The sequence below is a fragment of the Lissotriton helveticus genome, chromosome 12 (genome assembly GCF_964261635.1).
Source record: "Lissotriton helveticus chromosome 12, aLisHel1.1, whole genome shotgun sequence".
In the NCBI taxonomy this organism is placed as follows: domain Eukaryota; kingdom Metazoa; phylum Chordata; class Amphibia; order Caudata; family Salamandridae; genus Lissotriton; species Lissotriton helveticus.
The window spans coordinates 360617096-360634616 of NC_136073.1; the positions used below are offsets into that span (position 1 = coordinate 360617096).

The 17521-nt window shown below is 46.8% G+C and overlaps 1 protein-coding gene across 3 annotated transcripts in view; it reads right to left on the reverse strand.

Moving 5' to 3' along the window:
- MYLK3 (myosin light chain kinase 3) overlaps positions 1-17521 on the reverse strand; it is a 557372-nt gene that overhangs the window by 307539 nt on the left and 232312 nt on the right. For all 3 annotated transcript variants that reach the window (XM_078668257.1, XM_078668255.1, XM_078668254.1), the window contains exon 3: positions 4260-4629. In XM_078668257.1, the coding sequence (XP_078524383.1) occupies positions 4260-4629 (370 nt within the window). The remainder of the gene's footprint in view (positions 1-4259; positions 4630-17521) is intronic.

A 17521-nucleotide genomic window follows, 5' to 3' on the forward strand; every position in this document is an offset into this window, starting at 1 on the left:
ATTGACATGTTACTTTACACCCTCTACACATGATGCCAATATAACCAACCAGAGCTTGCCATTTGCTTAGCGCACCGCTTCTACTTGGGACAACCCTAAAATTTACACTTCGCACTTTTATGGTCATACAACCAAATAAAGTTTGATGACTGACTATTCCAGCTAAGAATGGCTTTGGCCGCAGGTATTAATAATTTTTAACATATATTGAATTAATAAACAACTGTTGTTGTGCTCGTCTCTAAATTAGACAAACATTGCCACCATGTGGCAGACTCTCATAAGTGCCGGTGGCGAGCACCGGAAACCACCAGCTCAAATTAAGTACTGGACAGTCTTAGTGTAGTCATCGCTGCACAGTGGACTATCCTCCACTTGGGTGAAGTGTTTGTATCCTTTAGATGATATTCTAGAAAATCAAGTTCAGGGGGTCGAACAAAAGCTGCACAGACGCAATGAGATGATCCTGAAGGTGCAGCGAGACCGGGAAACTACTTTTCAAATGTGTCACTGTACCCAAATATTTGACAAATTACCTTCTGTCCCAACTCTACTGACAGAGTTACTAGGTACAACAAGGAAAGTTTTAACTATGCCTGTTACACCAACAGATGTTGAAAAAGAAGCCTTAAAAGAAACTGACCTGGAAGGTTCCAACTCGATCGCGGGGAAAAAAGGCAGTGAAACAGGCTTAACCTCCGCTCCAATCAAGGCAAATACACCTACATCCAATCGATTATGTGTACCCGACAATCCAAATGTCTTGGATATTCCACTTCAAGACCAACATATGCTGTCTGCAGCAAGTCAATCAAAAGCAACTAAGCCACTATCCAAACGGGATAGAAAACGGCTCAGAAATTCCAGAAAGAGCAAACAAATAAGCCAGGACTCAGATCTAATCTTGGCAACGTCCGCCCAAAACGGAGCCCATCAAGAAGACAAAGTATCCCAAAACAACACGGAAACTGCAAGCCTCAGGAAGCAACCAATTTCATCTCCTATCTTGCTTGCTATTCCTAGTATCTCAAATCATTACACTAGGGAGACACCATCACCAGAAAAGGAAAAAATATATAGTCTATTCAAACCTGCGGCAAGAAAGGAAAAACACATTCCAATAAATCAGGTCAAACAACCAAAAGCAGGGAGTACCACAAGCGTAATAAAGAAAAGCTGCCAGGGCGAAGCCACCTTGACAGAGGAAAATGGTCCAGACGTAAGCCGTAATTTGGAAAAAACCTCAACCAAAGTCAGGGAAGCCAGGTCAGGGGAAGCAAAATGTATCTACAAGAAGACTCACCGGCCATTCGGCATTCATCCCCAACAGTCTTGGAGTCTATGGTGGCGAAGAAAGAAAAGGAAAGGAGCTCAGTTAATGAGCTGCAGTACGACCCTCCAAACAACAACAAACTGGTTTTTAACCCTCAATACGTCTCAAGGGGGACGCACAACATCCTTAATAGAAGTGTACTACTCAAACTATTCAAAGCTCTTCCCTAGCTGAGGCATTTCAACACTAATGACATAGAAAGAATTGAGTTCAAACAAAACTCTAACCTCATTGCTCAAGAATTCACAACAGCCACATTCACCAACAACACTCTAACCGAGCAGATTTGGCTGCAGAAGGACTCTTTCGTCAAATGGGGTATTGAGTTAAAAAGGTAGTCGCTCCCCGTTACCCCAGCCCACTACAAACATTACTTCCCCCTGGAAGTCTGTTAAAAGGGACAATAGGCCCGGATCATCATAGCCACACAGAGGAGTTGGCCTAACGGCTAGGGCGCTCGAACTCGGACCTGGGGAACTGGGTTTGAGTGTCGGTAATGACGCTAAAACATCCTGAAATTCTGGGCATTTCACTTAATCTCCCCGTGCCTAACAAAATGAATGTGTGTCCTCATGTAATGTAACTGGTGCTATGTAAAGCGCTCTCATACTCAGTTCGGTTCGGGTCAAGTTCGCGCTATATAAAACTCTGCAACAAAAAAAAAGAGGATAAAGAGTACTTGGCCAGGAAAATTACCATCACTTCAAACATCCAGAAACAATCAAGCCTTCGGGCTCCCGGCATTCAAATACGGTAGGCACTCCCCTGGGAATGACATGAACAATCCCTCTAACATCCCAACACTTACAACAGGGTTGCAACATCTGTTCTTGGAACGTGCATGGTCTGCACACAAAACTAGAAGATCCTGACTTAATGTAATCCATCATACAGTACAATAGTCTTCTTTTTCAAGAAACCTGGTAGAAAACCCCTTCTCCAATAACCGGTTATAAAGAATTCTCGAACCCGGCCAAGAAAGCCACAAAACACGGAAGAGCAAAAGGGGGCCTATCCACTTTCATCTCAACAGAAATCTCATGGCACGCTTCCATTATAGATCTGGACTGTTCTTGGATGCTATGCGTTAAACTCAATGCCCCATTGTCCCACAATCTGCTTATGCTCAATACCTATATTCATCCTGCAGCCAGACAAAAGAGGCTAAGAATTGAACAACCAATCACATCATTAACAGCAGTCAAACTGGCCTATCCAGATGCTAACATCATACTGTTGGGGGACTTCAATATGAACCTACAACTTGGTAGGGAAAAGGGTTCCATAGAGACCACATCAGCCCGTAATCGATGGGACACACTTGGCAAGAGATGCGCAGCCCGCCTGGATGACCTCTCAATGTGTGTACTGAATGGTCGAAGCCCGACAGACTGCCCTGCAGCCCACACAAGGGTTACCCATAAAACATGCTCAACCATTGACTACACCCTTATGGATCATGACCTTCTCCCGTACATCGTGAACTTTCAAATAAAAGATAGGGCGGAAAGCGATCACCAACCGCAATCATTTACCTTATTAGGAACCTTCGCAACTCCAGCAAAAGCAAAGGCGATGTCTTCTGAAACACAATGTTACAATCTAAAACGCCTTTACTGGAAAAAGGACAATATTGAGGACATCACAAAAATGTATTCCAGACGCGTGGAAAGACTCAAGCTCGAAACACTGAGTGTAAAGGCCTGGGAGACTTTGATTCATGGAATAAACAAAAAATTTTCAAAACATGCTTACGGCCATAAAGCAGGAAGCCCAAAAGGGGCAGTCTGGTTCAACAAAAGACTGAGGAAACAAAAACAACAACTACATAAGTACCTAAGACAACTATGATCCCGGGGACCAGAACACCCCCAGGAACTCCTGCTCCTAATATCAAAAACAAGGAAAGAGCTAAAAAGGGACACAAAAATGGCCAAAAAAGAGATCACGAATCCATTTGCGCAAAACTCCTCCATGCGTGCAAACTAAGGGATTCCAAGCTCTTTTGGGAACACAATAACCAGCTAACTAACGGCAGGAACCAACACCATAACTAGGATGTACAGGAGGCCACTTGGACAGTCCATATTGAACTCTTAAACAACGAAACTCCACCTCTAATTGCTCCAAATAGTGGAACAACAACAGGGAAGGGGCCCGCGGGTGGAGGTCAAGCCAACAACATTTCGATCCACGAATCACCAGAAAATCTTGTGTTGTTCTCATAAGAACAAGTATTAGAAATTATAAAAAATATAAAGCCTGATGGTGCGCCAGGTCCAAATGGACTCCCAATTGCCTTGTTACGGCATGACCCCTCATTTTGGTCTGCTCTCCTGTCCCCTTTCTATACCAACGCTGTAGCCTCCAGTTTGATTCCTGAGTCATGGAGAGGAAGCATTCTAACTCCAATCCACAAGTCGGGTTCTCGCTCGAATCCCTCCAATTACAGGTTGATTGCACTAATAGATGTGGAGGCAAAAATATATGAATCAATTTTTTGGGTGGAGTTAGAGGCTTGGGTTAACAGAGCACACCAAATACCCCACACGCAAACCGGATTTCGGGCAGGGATGTGCACACTCACCAACATCTCCGCAGTTACCCGCCTAGTCAATCAAGCCTTCTCAAAATCTCGGCCTTTGTATGCCTGCTTTATCGATCGTAAAGCGGCATTCTATAAAGTTTCGAGAGCAAATTTATGGGCAAAAATGTATGACTGGGGGGTCCCACCCGAAATGTATTTAATTGCACATAACTTTCTCAAAGTGAATGCCATCATGAAATGATTATTTAATGTGTGGGAAGGACAGCTCTACCCACTTGCTAGAAATACAATTGCACAACTACCCAATTAATACCATGGTCATCAGGTTTGGCAACTGAGCAAAATTGTTAGGTTTGGGGCCCCAAATCTTAAGCCTACCCAGGTGCAGAAGGTAACTTTGTTGCTTCGTCAGATTTACCCCTGACACGAGTCTTTGAGGTATATTCTTCCAACCGCATCTTCTGTTGAGTTGTGGCCACATAGTCAACATCCCTGGCAATATCCTGGGTTTTTCCATGATCCAGCTTCGCACAGGTTTGGCCAACATCTATTACATGTAGAGTCTCATTTTCTTGCTGCTTGCCTTTGTTGGAACTGTGTATTGTATCAGAAGTGCGGATGGTTTGTGCTGATAAACTCCTTTCTTCTGATGGTGGTTTGCAATCCACACTTAGGATGATGGAGCCACAAGTGTTCACCTTTTCACTTTCTCCATTGTTTTCATCTGCTTCCTTTCCCTTTTTAGTTTCTAAAGAGAAACAAAAACGTGTTACCTGATGGCTCATATACATAGCTTTACCTCCTGTTTGTTCCAATACACCCTAGAAGATGTGCTAATATTTTCTATTTCGCTCACTTGACAAATTTAGCATTGTATTTTCTAAAAATAAACAGATTTGGTTAGAAGTGCGTAGTGGATATTATATGACTAGCGTTGATTAAGAAAGTGGCTAATAAAATAAGTCTCCTTTATGTCTTCCAACACAACAGGGCAAACAACCTTTGGACACTAAGCAACACTTTATTCACAATATGTCCAATGACCCCTATGACCAATAAGATTAATTCTATTCTTATCTTCGTTAACATGGATGGCAGTTCACCAAGGTGGCTGGGGTGGTGGAAGTGACATCATGAAGCCCACCATTCCCTATGGTATTACTACATGGGTCACACAGTGCCTTACCCTTAGCCCTTCCACATCATAACTTCCTATTTGCTGCTGAGTTGTAACTGAAAGGGCAAGTAGTGGACAATATCTGAAGTAAACAGGATGTGTATATACCTGTTTGCTTCCAGAGACAGTGGTACTATGGACAGAGCTACGAAAACCAAAGGGAAAGAAAGAAGTTGGAGTTGCCATGGCTTCCCCTAAATAACATTCATGTGGTATATAAGTCAAACATAATAGTAGCATTAGCAAAAGCAGAGAGCTTCGAGTCTTCCCAGCAGCCTCCAGTCTACACCAAAGATTGGTTGAAGTAATACTATTAAATAAGTTCTGAATGCTCCAAATGCACATTGAAAATGATTGCTGAAAACTCCGTTGGTTCATAGCGACTTCACACTCAATAACAAAATGTGCAACAAAAACGAGGTCCAAGTAACACCATATCAAATCTACCTTAGACAAATTAGCCAATCTGCAGGACCACAGAATGAGGGTGATTAGCCAGGATGAATACAGTTAAACAGGCTCTGCTCTTCAAATAAATGGGCAAGCCAGTACTCTGCCCATCATAACTCTTATGTATCACTTCACCCGACTCCCCTGGCTCATTGTATTCACAATGCGAGCAGGTAGGTCTTAGGTAGGCAATAGCCATTGTCTTTACAACCTTAGAGGATGGTTCAGTGTTCATGTAAACAATAGAGATGTTTGCCTGTATTCATGAAAAGGGCACAGGCAATACCATCTGTTTCTATCATAGACATCGAGGAAATACTTGCTATTCAACCTTTACACTGACAATATAAACCTATTTTTAAAATTATTGTGGAAAAGTAAATCCCTGAAAAGCATAAACAGGTGATTTAGTTCTTAAAAACAGGTCCATGGCTTCATAGGTACCCAGGATTTGATGGTGATGGGCTTCCGTATTGAAATGGGAGCAGCGAGGACATCTACATGTGTGTACGGGAGGATGTGTGTGCTGGAAGATAAAGAAGGCATTGTACATGTGTGAATAAAAATATTCCCCTTCCTATTAGGAAACAGCAGAAGGGGACATTCTTAAGAATATCTCCTATCTGAGGGATGAATATGCTGTGCTACAAAATGGTGTTCAGTCTTACAGAGGTAAAAGTCTTCTATGTAAGTCAAAAAAAGACAGAGGGAAGATGTAGTAAAGTATAGATTTAAGAGTGTGATATCATTGAAAGGAAAGTCCTGAGACGTCGGTCCAGTGACGCAGATGAGCATCTGAGGGGAAGAGATCTAGAAATGTAAATATGGGCAGTTAAGCGCAATACCTCTGAGCATTGAAGGATTCAGAAGGGGTTGATCTCCGAAGCGAAGAAATAAAAAATATATATATATCTATATCTATATATACATATAGATATAGAGGCATATATAGGCAGGAAGCACGGATTAACAACTGTACGAATGCCCAGAAAAACACTGCGGCCCCTTACCTGCCTTCGTTGTCTACCAGCCTCCATTGTGGGGTATCAATAATTCTGGTGGAGTGGATCGCCACTCGCAACACGCTGAAAGAACACTACTGCACTCTGGAGATGCAGTCTCACGTGCTGGACTACTGAAGCAAACACGCCCCAACGAAGTCCAGGTGTGCTACATTCTACTTTAGAAAGCCAAAACTCAACACTCAGGCTCGCAGTGGCAGCGGCAGCGGCACTTACTAAGGGAGGTGCATCTGAGGAAGGCTAAATGCTGAAACCCGTCATGCTGATACCCTGTGAATAAAGAATTATGTTTTAATCCGAAGTGCCCCTTAGTCTACTTTCGTTGAAAGGAGGACTGGCTGTGGAAACATTAACGCGGAGCGAAACCGCATGAGGGAAGCACCAAAGATTGAGCAGCACCCGAACACAAGACCAAGGTGGCAAGCCTTTATTTCGGAGTACAAGTGGCACGCTGCAGGCAGTTTCGATCTGACAGCTACAAACGCGACCCAGCCTGACGCGTTTCGAGGGTGTGTCCCTCTTCCTCAGAGGCAATCGCTGTTGCAGGTGTGCTCCGGTTCCTGTTCCCCAATACCAATTTAACGCCCAGAATCGGCGGGTCAAGTGTCCCAAGGCATCATGGAACTTGTGGTCCCGGCAAATCCAACCACTGTCGAGCGGCACCACCCTGTGAAGAGAAGAGGGGCCACACGGCAGGATATATGCCTTGCCGTCTTTGTGGAGCACAGACCGGGGCTTAAAGTGGACGCTGTGAGCGGTGGCCCATCTGTGGGCTTGAAAAGGACAGAACATTAGTGCATCATCAGTGGTTGGATTTGCCGGGACCACAAGTTCCATGATGCCTTGGGACACTTGACCCGCCCATTCTGGGCGTTAAATTGGTATGGTGGGACAGGAACCGGAGCACACCTGCAACCGCGATTGCCTCTGAGGAAGAGGGACACACCCTCGAAACGCGTCAGGCTGGGTCGCGTTTGTAGCTGTCAGATCGAAACTGCCTGCAGCGTGCCACTTGTACTCCGAAATAAAGGCTTGCCACCTTGGTCTTGTGTTCGGGTGCTGCTCAATCTTTGGTGCTAGGCAAACGAGCTTGTATGTTTTGGCGGCAGCCCAGCCGTCGAGCGGCACCACCCTGTGAAGAGAAGAGGGGCCACACGGCAGGATATATGCCTTGCCGTCTTTGTGGAGCACAGACCGGGGCTTAAAGTGGACGCTGTGAGCGGTGGCCCATCTGTGGGCTTGAAAAGGACAGAACATTAGTGCATCATCAGTGGTTGGATTTGCCGGGACCACAAGTTCCATGATGCCTTGGGACACTTGACCCGCCCATTCTGGGCGTTAAATTGGTATGGTGGGACAGGAACCGGAGCACACCTGCAACCGCGATTGCCTCTGAGGAAGAGGGACACACCCTCGAAACGCGTCAGGCTGGGTCGCGTTTGTAGCTGTCCGATCGAAACTGCTTGCAGCATGCCACTTGTACTCCGAAATAAAGGCTTGCCACCTTGGTCTTGTGTTCGGGTGCTGCTCAATCTTTGGTGCTAGGTAAACGAGCTTGTATGTTTTGGCGGCAGCCCAGCCGTCGAGCGGCACCACCCTGTGAAGAGAAGAGGGGCCACACGGCAGGATATATGCCTTGCCGTCTTTGTGGAGCACAGACCGGGGCTTAAAGTGGACGCTGTGAGCGGTGGCCCATCTGTGGGCTTGAAAAGGACAGAACATTAGTGCATCATCAGTGGTTGGATTTGCCGGGACCACAAGTTCCATGATGCCTTGGGACACTTGACCCGCCCATTCTGGGCATTAAATTGGTATGGTGGGACAGGAACCGGAGCACACCTGCAACCGCGATTGCCTCTGAGGAAGAGGGACACACCCTCGAAACGCGTCAGGCTGGGTCGCGTTTGTAGCTGTCAGATCGAAACTGCCTGCAGCGTGCCACTTGTACTCCGAAATAAAGGCTTGCCACCTTGGTCTTGTGTTCGGGTGCTGCTCAATCTTTGGTGCTAGGCAAACGAGCTTGTATGTTTTGGCGGCAGCCCAGCCGTCGAGCGGCACCACCCTGTGAAGAGAAGAGGGGCCACACGGCAGGATATATGCCTTGCCGTCTTTGTGGAGCACAGACCGGGGCTTAAAGTGGACGCTGTGAGCGGTGGCCCATCTGTGGGCTTGAAAAGGACAGAACATTAGTGCATCATCAGTGGTTGGATTTGCCGGGACCACAAGTTCCATGATGCCTTGGGACACTTGACCCGCCCATTCTGGGCGTTAAATTGGTATGGTGGGACAGGAACCGGAGCACACCTGCAACCGCGATTGCCTCTGAGGAAGAGGGACACACCCTCGAAACGCGTCAGGCTGGGTCGCGTTTGTAGCTGTCAGATCGAAACTGCCTGCAGCGTGCCACTTGTACTCCGAAATAAAGGCTTGCCACCTTGGTCTTGTGTTCGGGTGCTGCTCAATCTTTGGTGCTAGGCAAACGAGCTTGTATGTTTTGGCGGCAGCCCAGCCGTCGAGCGGCACCACCCTGTGAAGAGAAGAGGGGCCACACGGCAGGATATATGCCTTGCCGTCTTTGTGGAGCACAGACCGGGGCTTAAAGTGGACGCTGTGAGCGGTGGCCCATCTGTGGGCTTGAAAAGGACAGAACATTAGTGCATCATCAGTGGTTGGATTTGCCGGGACCACAAGTTCCATGATGCCTTGGGACACTTGACCCGCCCATTCTGGGCGTTAAATTGGTATGGTGGGACAGGAACCGGAGCACACCTGCAACCGCGATTGCCTCTGAGGAAGAGGGACACACCCTCGAAACGCGTCAGGCTGGGTCGCGTTTGTAGCTGTCAGATCGAAACTGCCTGCAGCGTGCCACTTGTACTCCGAAATAAAGGCTTGCCACCTTGGTCTTGTGTTCGGGTGCTGCTCAATCTTTGGTGCTAGGCAAACGAGCTTGTATGTTTTGGCGGCAGCCCAGCCGTCGAGCGGCACCACCCTGTGAAGAGAAGAGGGGCCACACGGCAGGATATATCCCTTGCCGTCTTTGTGGAGCACAGACCGGGGCTTAAAGTGGACGCTGTGAGCGGTGGCCCATCTGTGGGCTTGAAAAGGACAGAACATTAGTGCATCATCAGTGGTTGGATTTGCCGGGACCACAAGTTCCATGATGCCTTGGGACACTTGACCCGCCCATTCTGGGCGTTAAATTGGTATGGTGGGACAGGAACCGGAGCACACCTGCAACCGCGATTGCCTCTGAGGAAGAGGGACACACCCTCGAAACACGTCAGGCTGGGTCGCGTTTGTAGCTGTCAGATCGAAACTGCCTGCAGCGTGCCACTTGTACTCCGAAATAAAGGCTTGCCACCTTGGTCTTGTGTTCGGGTGCTGCTCAATCTTTGGTGCTAGGCAAACGAGCTTGTATGTTTTGGCGGCAGCCCAGCCGTCGAGCGGCACCACCCTGTGAAGAGAAGAGGGGCCACACGGCAGGATATATGCCTTGCCGTCTTTGTGGAGCACAGACCGGGGCTTAAAGTGGACGCTGTGAGCGGTGGCCCATCTGTGGGCTTGAAAAGGACAGAACATTAGTGCATCATCAGTGGTTGGATTTGCCGGGACCACAAGTTCCATGATGCCTTGGGACACTTGACCCGCCCATTCTGGGCGTTAAATTGGTATGGTGGGACAGGAACCGGAGCACACCTGCAACCGCGATTGCCTCTGAGGAAGAGGGACACACCCTCGAAACGCGTCAGGCTGGGTCGCGTTTGTAGCTGTCAGATCGAAACTGCCTGCAGCGTGCCACTTGTACTCCGAAATAAAGGCTTGCCACCTTGGTCTTGTGTTCGGGTGCTGCTCAATCTTTGGTGCTAGGCAAACGAGCTTGTATGTTTTGGCGGCAGCCCAGCCGTCGAGCGGCACCACCCTGTGAAGAGAAGAGGGGCCACACGGCAGGATATATGCCTTGCCGTCTTTGTGGAGCACAGACCGGGGCTTAAAGTGGACGCTGTGAGCGGTGGCCCATCTGTGGGCTTGAAAAGGACAGAACATTAGTGCATCATCAGTGGTTGGATTTGCCGGGACCACAAGTTCCATGATGCCTTGGGACACTTGACCCGCCCATTCTGGGCGTTAAATTGGTATGGTGGGACAGGAACCGGAGCACACCTGCAACCGCGATTGCCTCTGAGGAAGAGGGACACACCCTCGAAACGCGTCAGGCTGGGTCGCGTTTGTAGCTGTCAGATCGAAACTGCCTGCAGCGTGCCACTTGTACTCCGAAATAAAGGCTTGCCACCTTGGTCTTGTGTTCGGGTGCTGCTCAATCTTTGGTGCTAGGCAAACGAGCTTGTATATATATATATATATATATATATATATATATTTCTTAGATTCTGCTCGCCCCTCAGCTCGGCAATTGAAGTCACGGCACAGCAACAGGTAGGTTTGAACAAAGATTTATTTACACACCATGTGCAAAAATAATAGTGCAACGATTAGGACGGCCTACGCGTTTCGGCTACTACAAGCCTTCCACTACATATATATATATATATTCTAGGGTTTTGCTGGGCAGTTCAGGGAAGGCCATATTTGAAGCAGAATAGGCTAATACGATAATGTCATTCAGCATCCCAATGGTACCACAGGAAGAAATAATTACTACTGGAGTCTAAACTGAGCTACTAACTGTGGGAAAGCTTGAAATATACACCCAGAGATCAAAGTTTTCAGTCTGTCTAAGCTCTGACTGAACTAAATTCGATTGACTTTGTTGTTTACTTGGGGTCACATCTTTTCTCCACTTCTAGCATAGTTTCCTGGACAACTTTTACCCTAATCAGAACTTCTCTATGCCTCAGTCATGTATCCCTTTAGGGAGGTTGTGAATTAGCTTCACGTTGTTTGCCATCACTATTTGAAAGGGCAATCCCTGCGATGTACAGACTGTAGACAACAGTCTCCTTTTTCTGTCTAGCATCATCATAATATGAGCGGAAGTCAACTTCCAAGGAGGTGCCAGGCATGAAACATTGACAGCATGCTTTGTTTTGTAGCTCCTGTATATAGTGCAACAGAGACTATTTTTATGTTGCCCCTCCCCTCCACTTTTGACTGATGGGGATGGAAGATAATGAAACTCTGGCCAACTGGAGATTATTGTACTGAGGCATTACCGATCTAGAACATGATCCTTCCCCTTGTCATTGCCTCCTCGCTCTCTTATCCATGGTACAAATGGCTCCCTCTGGTCAAAGCCCCATAATGAGCAATAGTTCACCTCTTCTGCCACTGCCTACGTCACTGCCAAATATCCCACACTTTCCCTCTCCTATCACTGTTAACTTGTTCCATATGTATCTGCCTAGTACATAAGAATCTACTGTTTCCAACACTGTACACCTCTCCCATCACTGTCCTGATCTTCGGTCGCTTTCCACCACCACAAGCACTGCCAACTTCTTTTCTAACCCTGTGCTCCATCCCGTCAGTATCCACTTCACCGGTCACTGACTATTGCACAGCTAACTGTCCACCTCTCCTTTCACTGCCCCTCTCTGCTGTCACTTTTCCCTTTTCTGGCAGTGTCCACTTCTCCACTAAGTGTTCACCATGCCTGCCACTGCACAACCACTTTGTGATTGTCCGTCTGCTTCATCACTCACCACCTTCCCAACAATTACCACTTTTTCTATAATAACCCACTTCCTTCTTCACTGCCCATTTCTCCAGTCAATGCCCCCTCATCAAGTAAAAGTCCTCCTGTCACTTAATCTTCTCCTGTCAATTCTAACCTCTCCTATTATATTCACTCTATATTCCCAGCTCCCTCCCTTATCCTTTCACATTCACTCTCCTATCATTCACCATACAGCCTGCAGCTTCATGTCTCCTGCCACTGCCTAGCTCCCCATCACTATGCGTCTCACCTGCCACGATCCGTTCTAATTGCTGCCTACCACTACAATTCCACTTGGCCTGGCACTCTTCATATAGCCCGTAACCAAAGAAGGGACAGTGGGCTTTTGTACAGGTCCAGCATAAAGGCCCAAGGACAATAGTTTCAACAAGAAGATTATGCTGTTCCTATGGTGTGGGAGACAAGAACACAGGGAATTACAAGCCAACCTGACCACTGGGGTTCAAAGTTGGGAATCCAATTTATTGGAATATAATGCCCTTACACACCCTGTTCGGTGTCATGCTCCATCATTGGGCTTCTCCTCGTCGTGTCGGTGGTGCAATACCCGACGGGCTCCCTATAGTAGGGGCACTTTAGCGGAGATCTTTTAGATGTATGTAGATGTTGAAAAGGAATGTAAAATAGGGCTGGGAGTACCTATGAATTTTTTTTAATCAAGGGGTCTCCTACCCTAAGTAAAAGCAAGTCTAAGGTAATGTCTCATGTTGTGGTGCTCTCAATCACTTATAAGAGCGCCACAACCTGAGACATTACCTTAGACTTGCGCCTTATAGTTTTGCTACCTGTGATGGCCCTGAGGACCGCCACCCTCATGGCTTCTTTAAAAAAAAAGTATACCTGTGTGGGGGGCTCGAGCCCTGGGGACCGCAACCTCCCCGGGGCACTAAGTATTTAAATGTGGGGGTCCGTAATGGACCCCCGAGCCCCAGGGACCACCACCTCCCCGGGGCTGTGCCTTGGATGGAAGGGGGGCCGTGCAGTCCCCCTCCTGGAGCCTGTGATGGCCCGCCATAAAACACGTTTTTCTGACGTTTGCTGATTGACAGCGAAACAGTGTTCTGCATCCTAAACATAGTCCCCAACATTAAGGTGAGGTCATACGGTTTTATATAATATCTGGCTTTATATCTTTTCCGGGTTGCTTCAGTATTGCTAATAGATATTCCTTATCCAACAAATAGGTGATTCCATCACTGAATTAAGGATTGTACTTAATCTTTTGGAAACTACGACTCATAGGTCTTTTGATGCATCTAATAAGAGACCTAAGACAGATGTATCTTTCCTTTCCTTTTTAAAGTAAGTTAGTTCTTATATATATTACATAATATGTGTCTGTTAGAACAATTTTTTGTGAATTGCATCAAGCTTAGTCTTTATATACAAATTTATGTGTGTTGGATCAATGAACTGTCAACTATAGGAGTCAAATGCTAAATCCTTGTGTCACTATTAGATTCATTATCTGATGTCCCAAACTATTTGATAAATTTGGTTGAAAATGATTGATCCTGTTTTCAGTATCGTGTTTGAAACATCTTATTGTATATATTATTGTTTGAGCTAATTAACTGTATTATTAGGATCTAGTATTCTTATCATGGAGGACATTTACTATATGTATATAAAAACTGATGTGAACGTATTTTGTATAATTAATTCTCGTTTTATATTTTGTATGCAGTAGTTTATTTATTGTTATATTTTTACATATATTTTTTTGTTATATGTTACAGAACCTTGTGTGGCTCCTGAAGAAGGCGTTGTCTCACACGCCGAAACGCGCGTCGATTATATTACCTTGCCACTCCTTTTAACTATGTATTATTCTTTTTATTGAATGTTATTATTGTCTATTCTTTGATATACTATGGTTTTATTTCATTTGCAAATTCTATAGTGTAATTATATGTTGATTTCGAACATCATTTGTATAATTTATTGTTGTTTATTAAACATTGTATGATTTTATAGGTTTTTGCCTTGAATGTCCTCCTTTTTCATATACTAGCTTTCCTTGTTTTTATTATAATTGCCTAGGAATTGTTGCACATATATTATTTTCCCTGTCCTAGGAATTTTTATCCCAATTCAGGGGGTCCTTGTTTTTCACATATGGCCCTGGGAACCGCCACCCCCCAGGGCCGGCTCCTGCAGTGTCCCGGCTGCCCACCCCCGGGACACTGCTGTTTGCTATGGCAGGGGGCCCACCCCCGGGACACTGCTGTTTTCTATGGCAGGGCAGGGCAAAGCAAACACTGGTTTGTATTTTATATGGAAACCTGCTCTCACTTCCAAAATCCAAACCAGATTGCTTTTCCACATGGGGAGCTGCATGTCAGCAGTTCCCCGCGTGGAAAAACAATGGCGGCTCCCGGAGGAGGTGGGGAGCCGACTGGGACCGTGGGGGCATTGGGGCTCCCCCCACGGTCCCCAATGAGAGGCCAGGCCCTGGGGGATGGGGTCCCCGGGGCAAGGAGAGGCCCGGGAGAGGGGCCACACAGTCCCCTCCCCATAATTAAAATTCAAAAAAATTCCCGCAAAGGCCACCCCTGGGGGATGGGGTCCCCAGGGCCACAAATGGCCGGAGGAGGGGGGCCACTCAGCCCCCCATCTAATATTTAAAAAAATAAACACCGGTTATGCCCCGGGGGATGGGGTCCCCGGGGCTGAATATGGCCACATGGCCCCCCTTCCATTTAAAAAAAAAGAGTCAGGCCCTGGGGATGGGGTCCTCAGGGCCCATAAAATAGGAAAGGAAGGGAGGTCACACAGCTCCCCTTCTTAAAAACATTTTTTTTAAAAGACCGGCATCGCCGAAGCCCTGCCCCCTCCCAGCAACAATCTGCAAACGCGCCCTGTGGTGCGTTTTCAGTTGGGGAATTAATTCCCCTTCAAGCCTGAGGGCCCCGGGGGGCGAACTAACCCACCAGGTACCTCCAGTAAGCGCCACAGGCATGCGTTGCAGAGAGGTGGTCCAGGCCACGCCCCTTTTTACACCTCTTTGCAACGCAGCTCTGTGGTGCTGGAGGGACCTAGTGGGCTAATTGGACCCCAGGGACTCTCAGAATTCAAGGGGACCTAATCTCCCAACTTAAAACGCGCCACGGGCGCGTTTGCACAGTGATGAAGGGAGGGGGCGGGGCCTGAGATGACGTGTGCAAACAAGCCCTGTGGCGCGTTTTAAGTCGGGGAATTAATTCCCTTTCAATCCTGATGGCCCCTAGTGGCCAACTAGCCCACCAGGTGCTTCCAGTAAGCGCGACTGTGCTGCATTGCAGAGAGGTGGTCCAGGCCATGCCCCTTTTTACACCTCTCTGCAACGCAGCTCTGTGGCGCTTTCTAGAGGTACCTGGTGGGATAGACGGACCTCAGGGACCCTCAGGATTCAAGGGAACTTAATCCTCTAACAAATGAGCCGCTGGGTGCGTTTGCACAGTGGTGAAGGGAGGGGCGGGGCCTAAGGTGACATGTGTGCAAACACGCAATGTGGTGCGTATTAAGTTGGGTAATTAATTTCTCTTCAATCCTGAGGGTCCCTGGGGGCTAACTAGCCAACCAAGTATCTCCAGTTAGCGCTGCTGCGTTGCAGTGAGGTGGTTCAGGCCACGCCCCTTCTTACACCTCTCAGCAACACAGCTCTGTGGCGCTTACTGGAGGTACCTGGTGGGCTAGTTGGGCTCCAGGAATCCTCAGGATTCAAGGGGACTTAATCCCCCAACTAAAGACGTGCAAGGGGGCGCGTTTGCAGAGTGGTGGAGAAAGGGGGCATGGCCTTTGTCTGCCTCTCACCAATCCCACTGTGTGGGGCTTACTGGAGGTAAATGGTAGGCTAGTTGGCCCCTAAAGGACCCCCAGCAGTGTAGGGGACTTCAATCCCCATCCAAGAGCGTGCTAGGGAGCGCGTTTGTAGAGTGGTGGGAAATGTGAGCGTGGCCTGGTACGAGTACTTACCAGTGCTGCTGTGTGGGACTGACTGGAGGTATTAGTTTGGGAAGTTGGACCCCAAGGATGTCCTTGGGGGCCAACTCCCCATCTTGTTACCTCCAGTAAGTCCCACACAACGGGATTGCTAAGACATCTTTGGAGGCCATGGCCCCCTTTCTCTACCACTCTGCAAACGTGCCTTGTGGTTGACTACTGGATGGGGGATGAAGCCCAATTTAGTGCTGAGGGAGTTTGGGGGCCAAGAATTCCTCTTGGTACCTCCTGTAAGTCCTACGCAGCGGAATTCCTGAGCGTTGGTTGGATGCCCAGCACCGTTTCGCTACCACTCTGCAAACGCAACTACTAGTTAAAGTAGCACATTTCTGCACCTCTGACTTAGAGGTAGTTTTAATCCACCCGCCCTATTATGTACTAGGGCCTTACAGAGGAGGTCATGCTAATCACAGGGGTACCCCAACGCATAGTGTTCCCTAGTGCATGTAGGTGTTTTCACTGTATTCTAAGTGTCTTTTAGAATAGCACTGACTCTAGGCCTGGTTAGTCAGAGTCAGTTACCACCAGTTCCCATCTGAACAAATGGTGGGCAGAGGATGATTTTACAACAAGGCCTCTTTCTGCTCCTCTTTTGGTTCTTTCTGCACATGTCTTGCTTCTTCCTGCACTTTTATTTGTCATCATGGACTTCTGTTGCTTCTCTCTGCATTTCGTTTACTTCTTGCTGTGCATTTTTTCTTCTTTCTTCACATGTCCTACCTCAGTAGGCATAGTTAGAAATTAGCATTTAAAAAAACCTTTGATATTCACTGAAAAAACCATAGGTTTCAGGCACATTATAGTTAGAAATTAGCATTTAAAAAACCTTAGAAATTCACTGAAAAAAACATAGCTTTTAGGGAAAGTTATAGTTAGTTGGACATTTCACTCGTACAAAACCAGAGAAATTCCCCCGTTATAGGTAATTCAGCTAACTATAACTCACGCCCCCGCAATGCACTGCTGATGACGTCACATATTACATCACTCCTGACATGGTCAGTGACATCACTGATGACATCTCAAATGACATCACTGATGACATCATCCAGTGACTGTGTGTTTCTGTAAAGTTTAATTACGTTTAATATATATAGGGAAAGGCGTATTGAAATGTCCAACTGTTTTTCCAGTGAATTTCTAAGGTTTTTTAAATGCTAATTTCTAACTATAACGTGCCTGAAACCTATGGTTTTTTCAGTGAATATATATATATATATATATATATATATATATATATATATATATATATATATATATATTACCTACTGGCGGTCGCCAGTAGGTAGTTATTGTTAGGACCTATTAT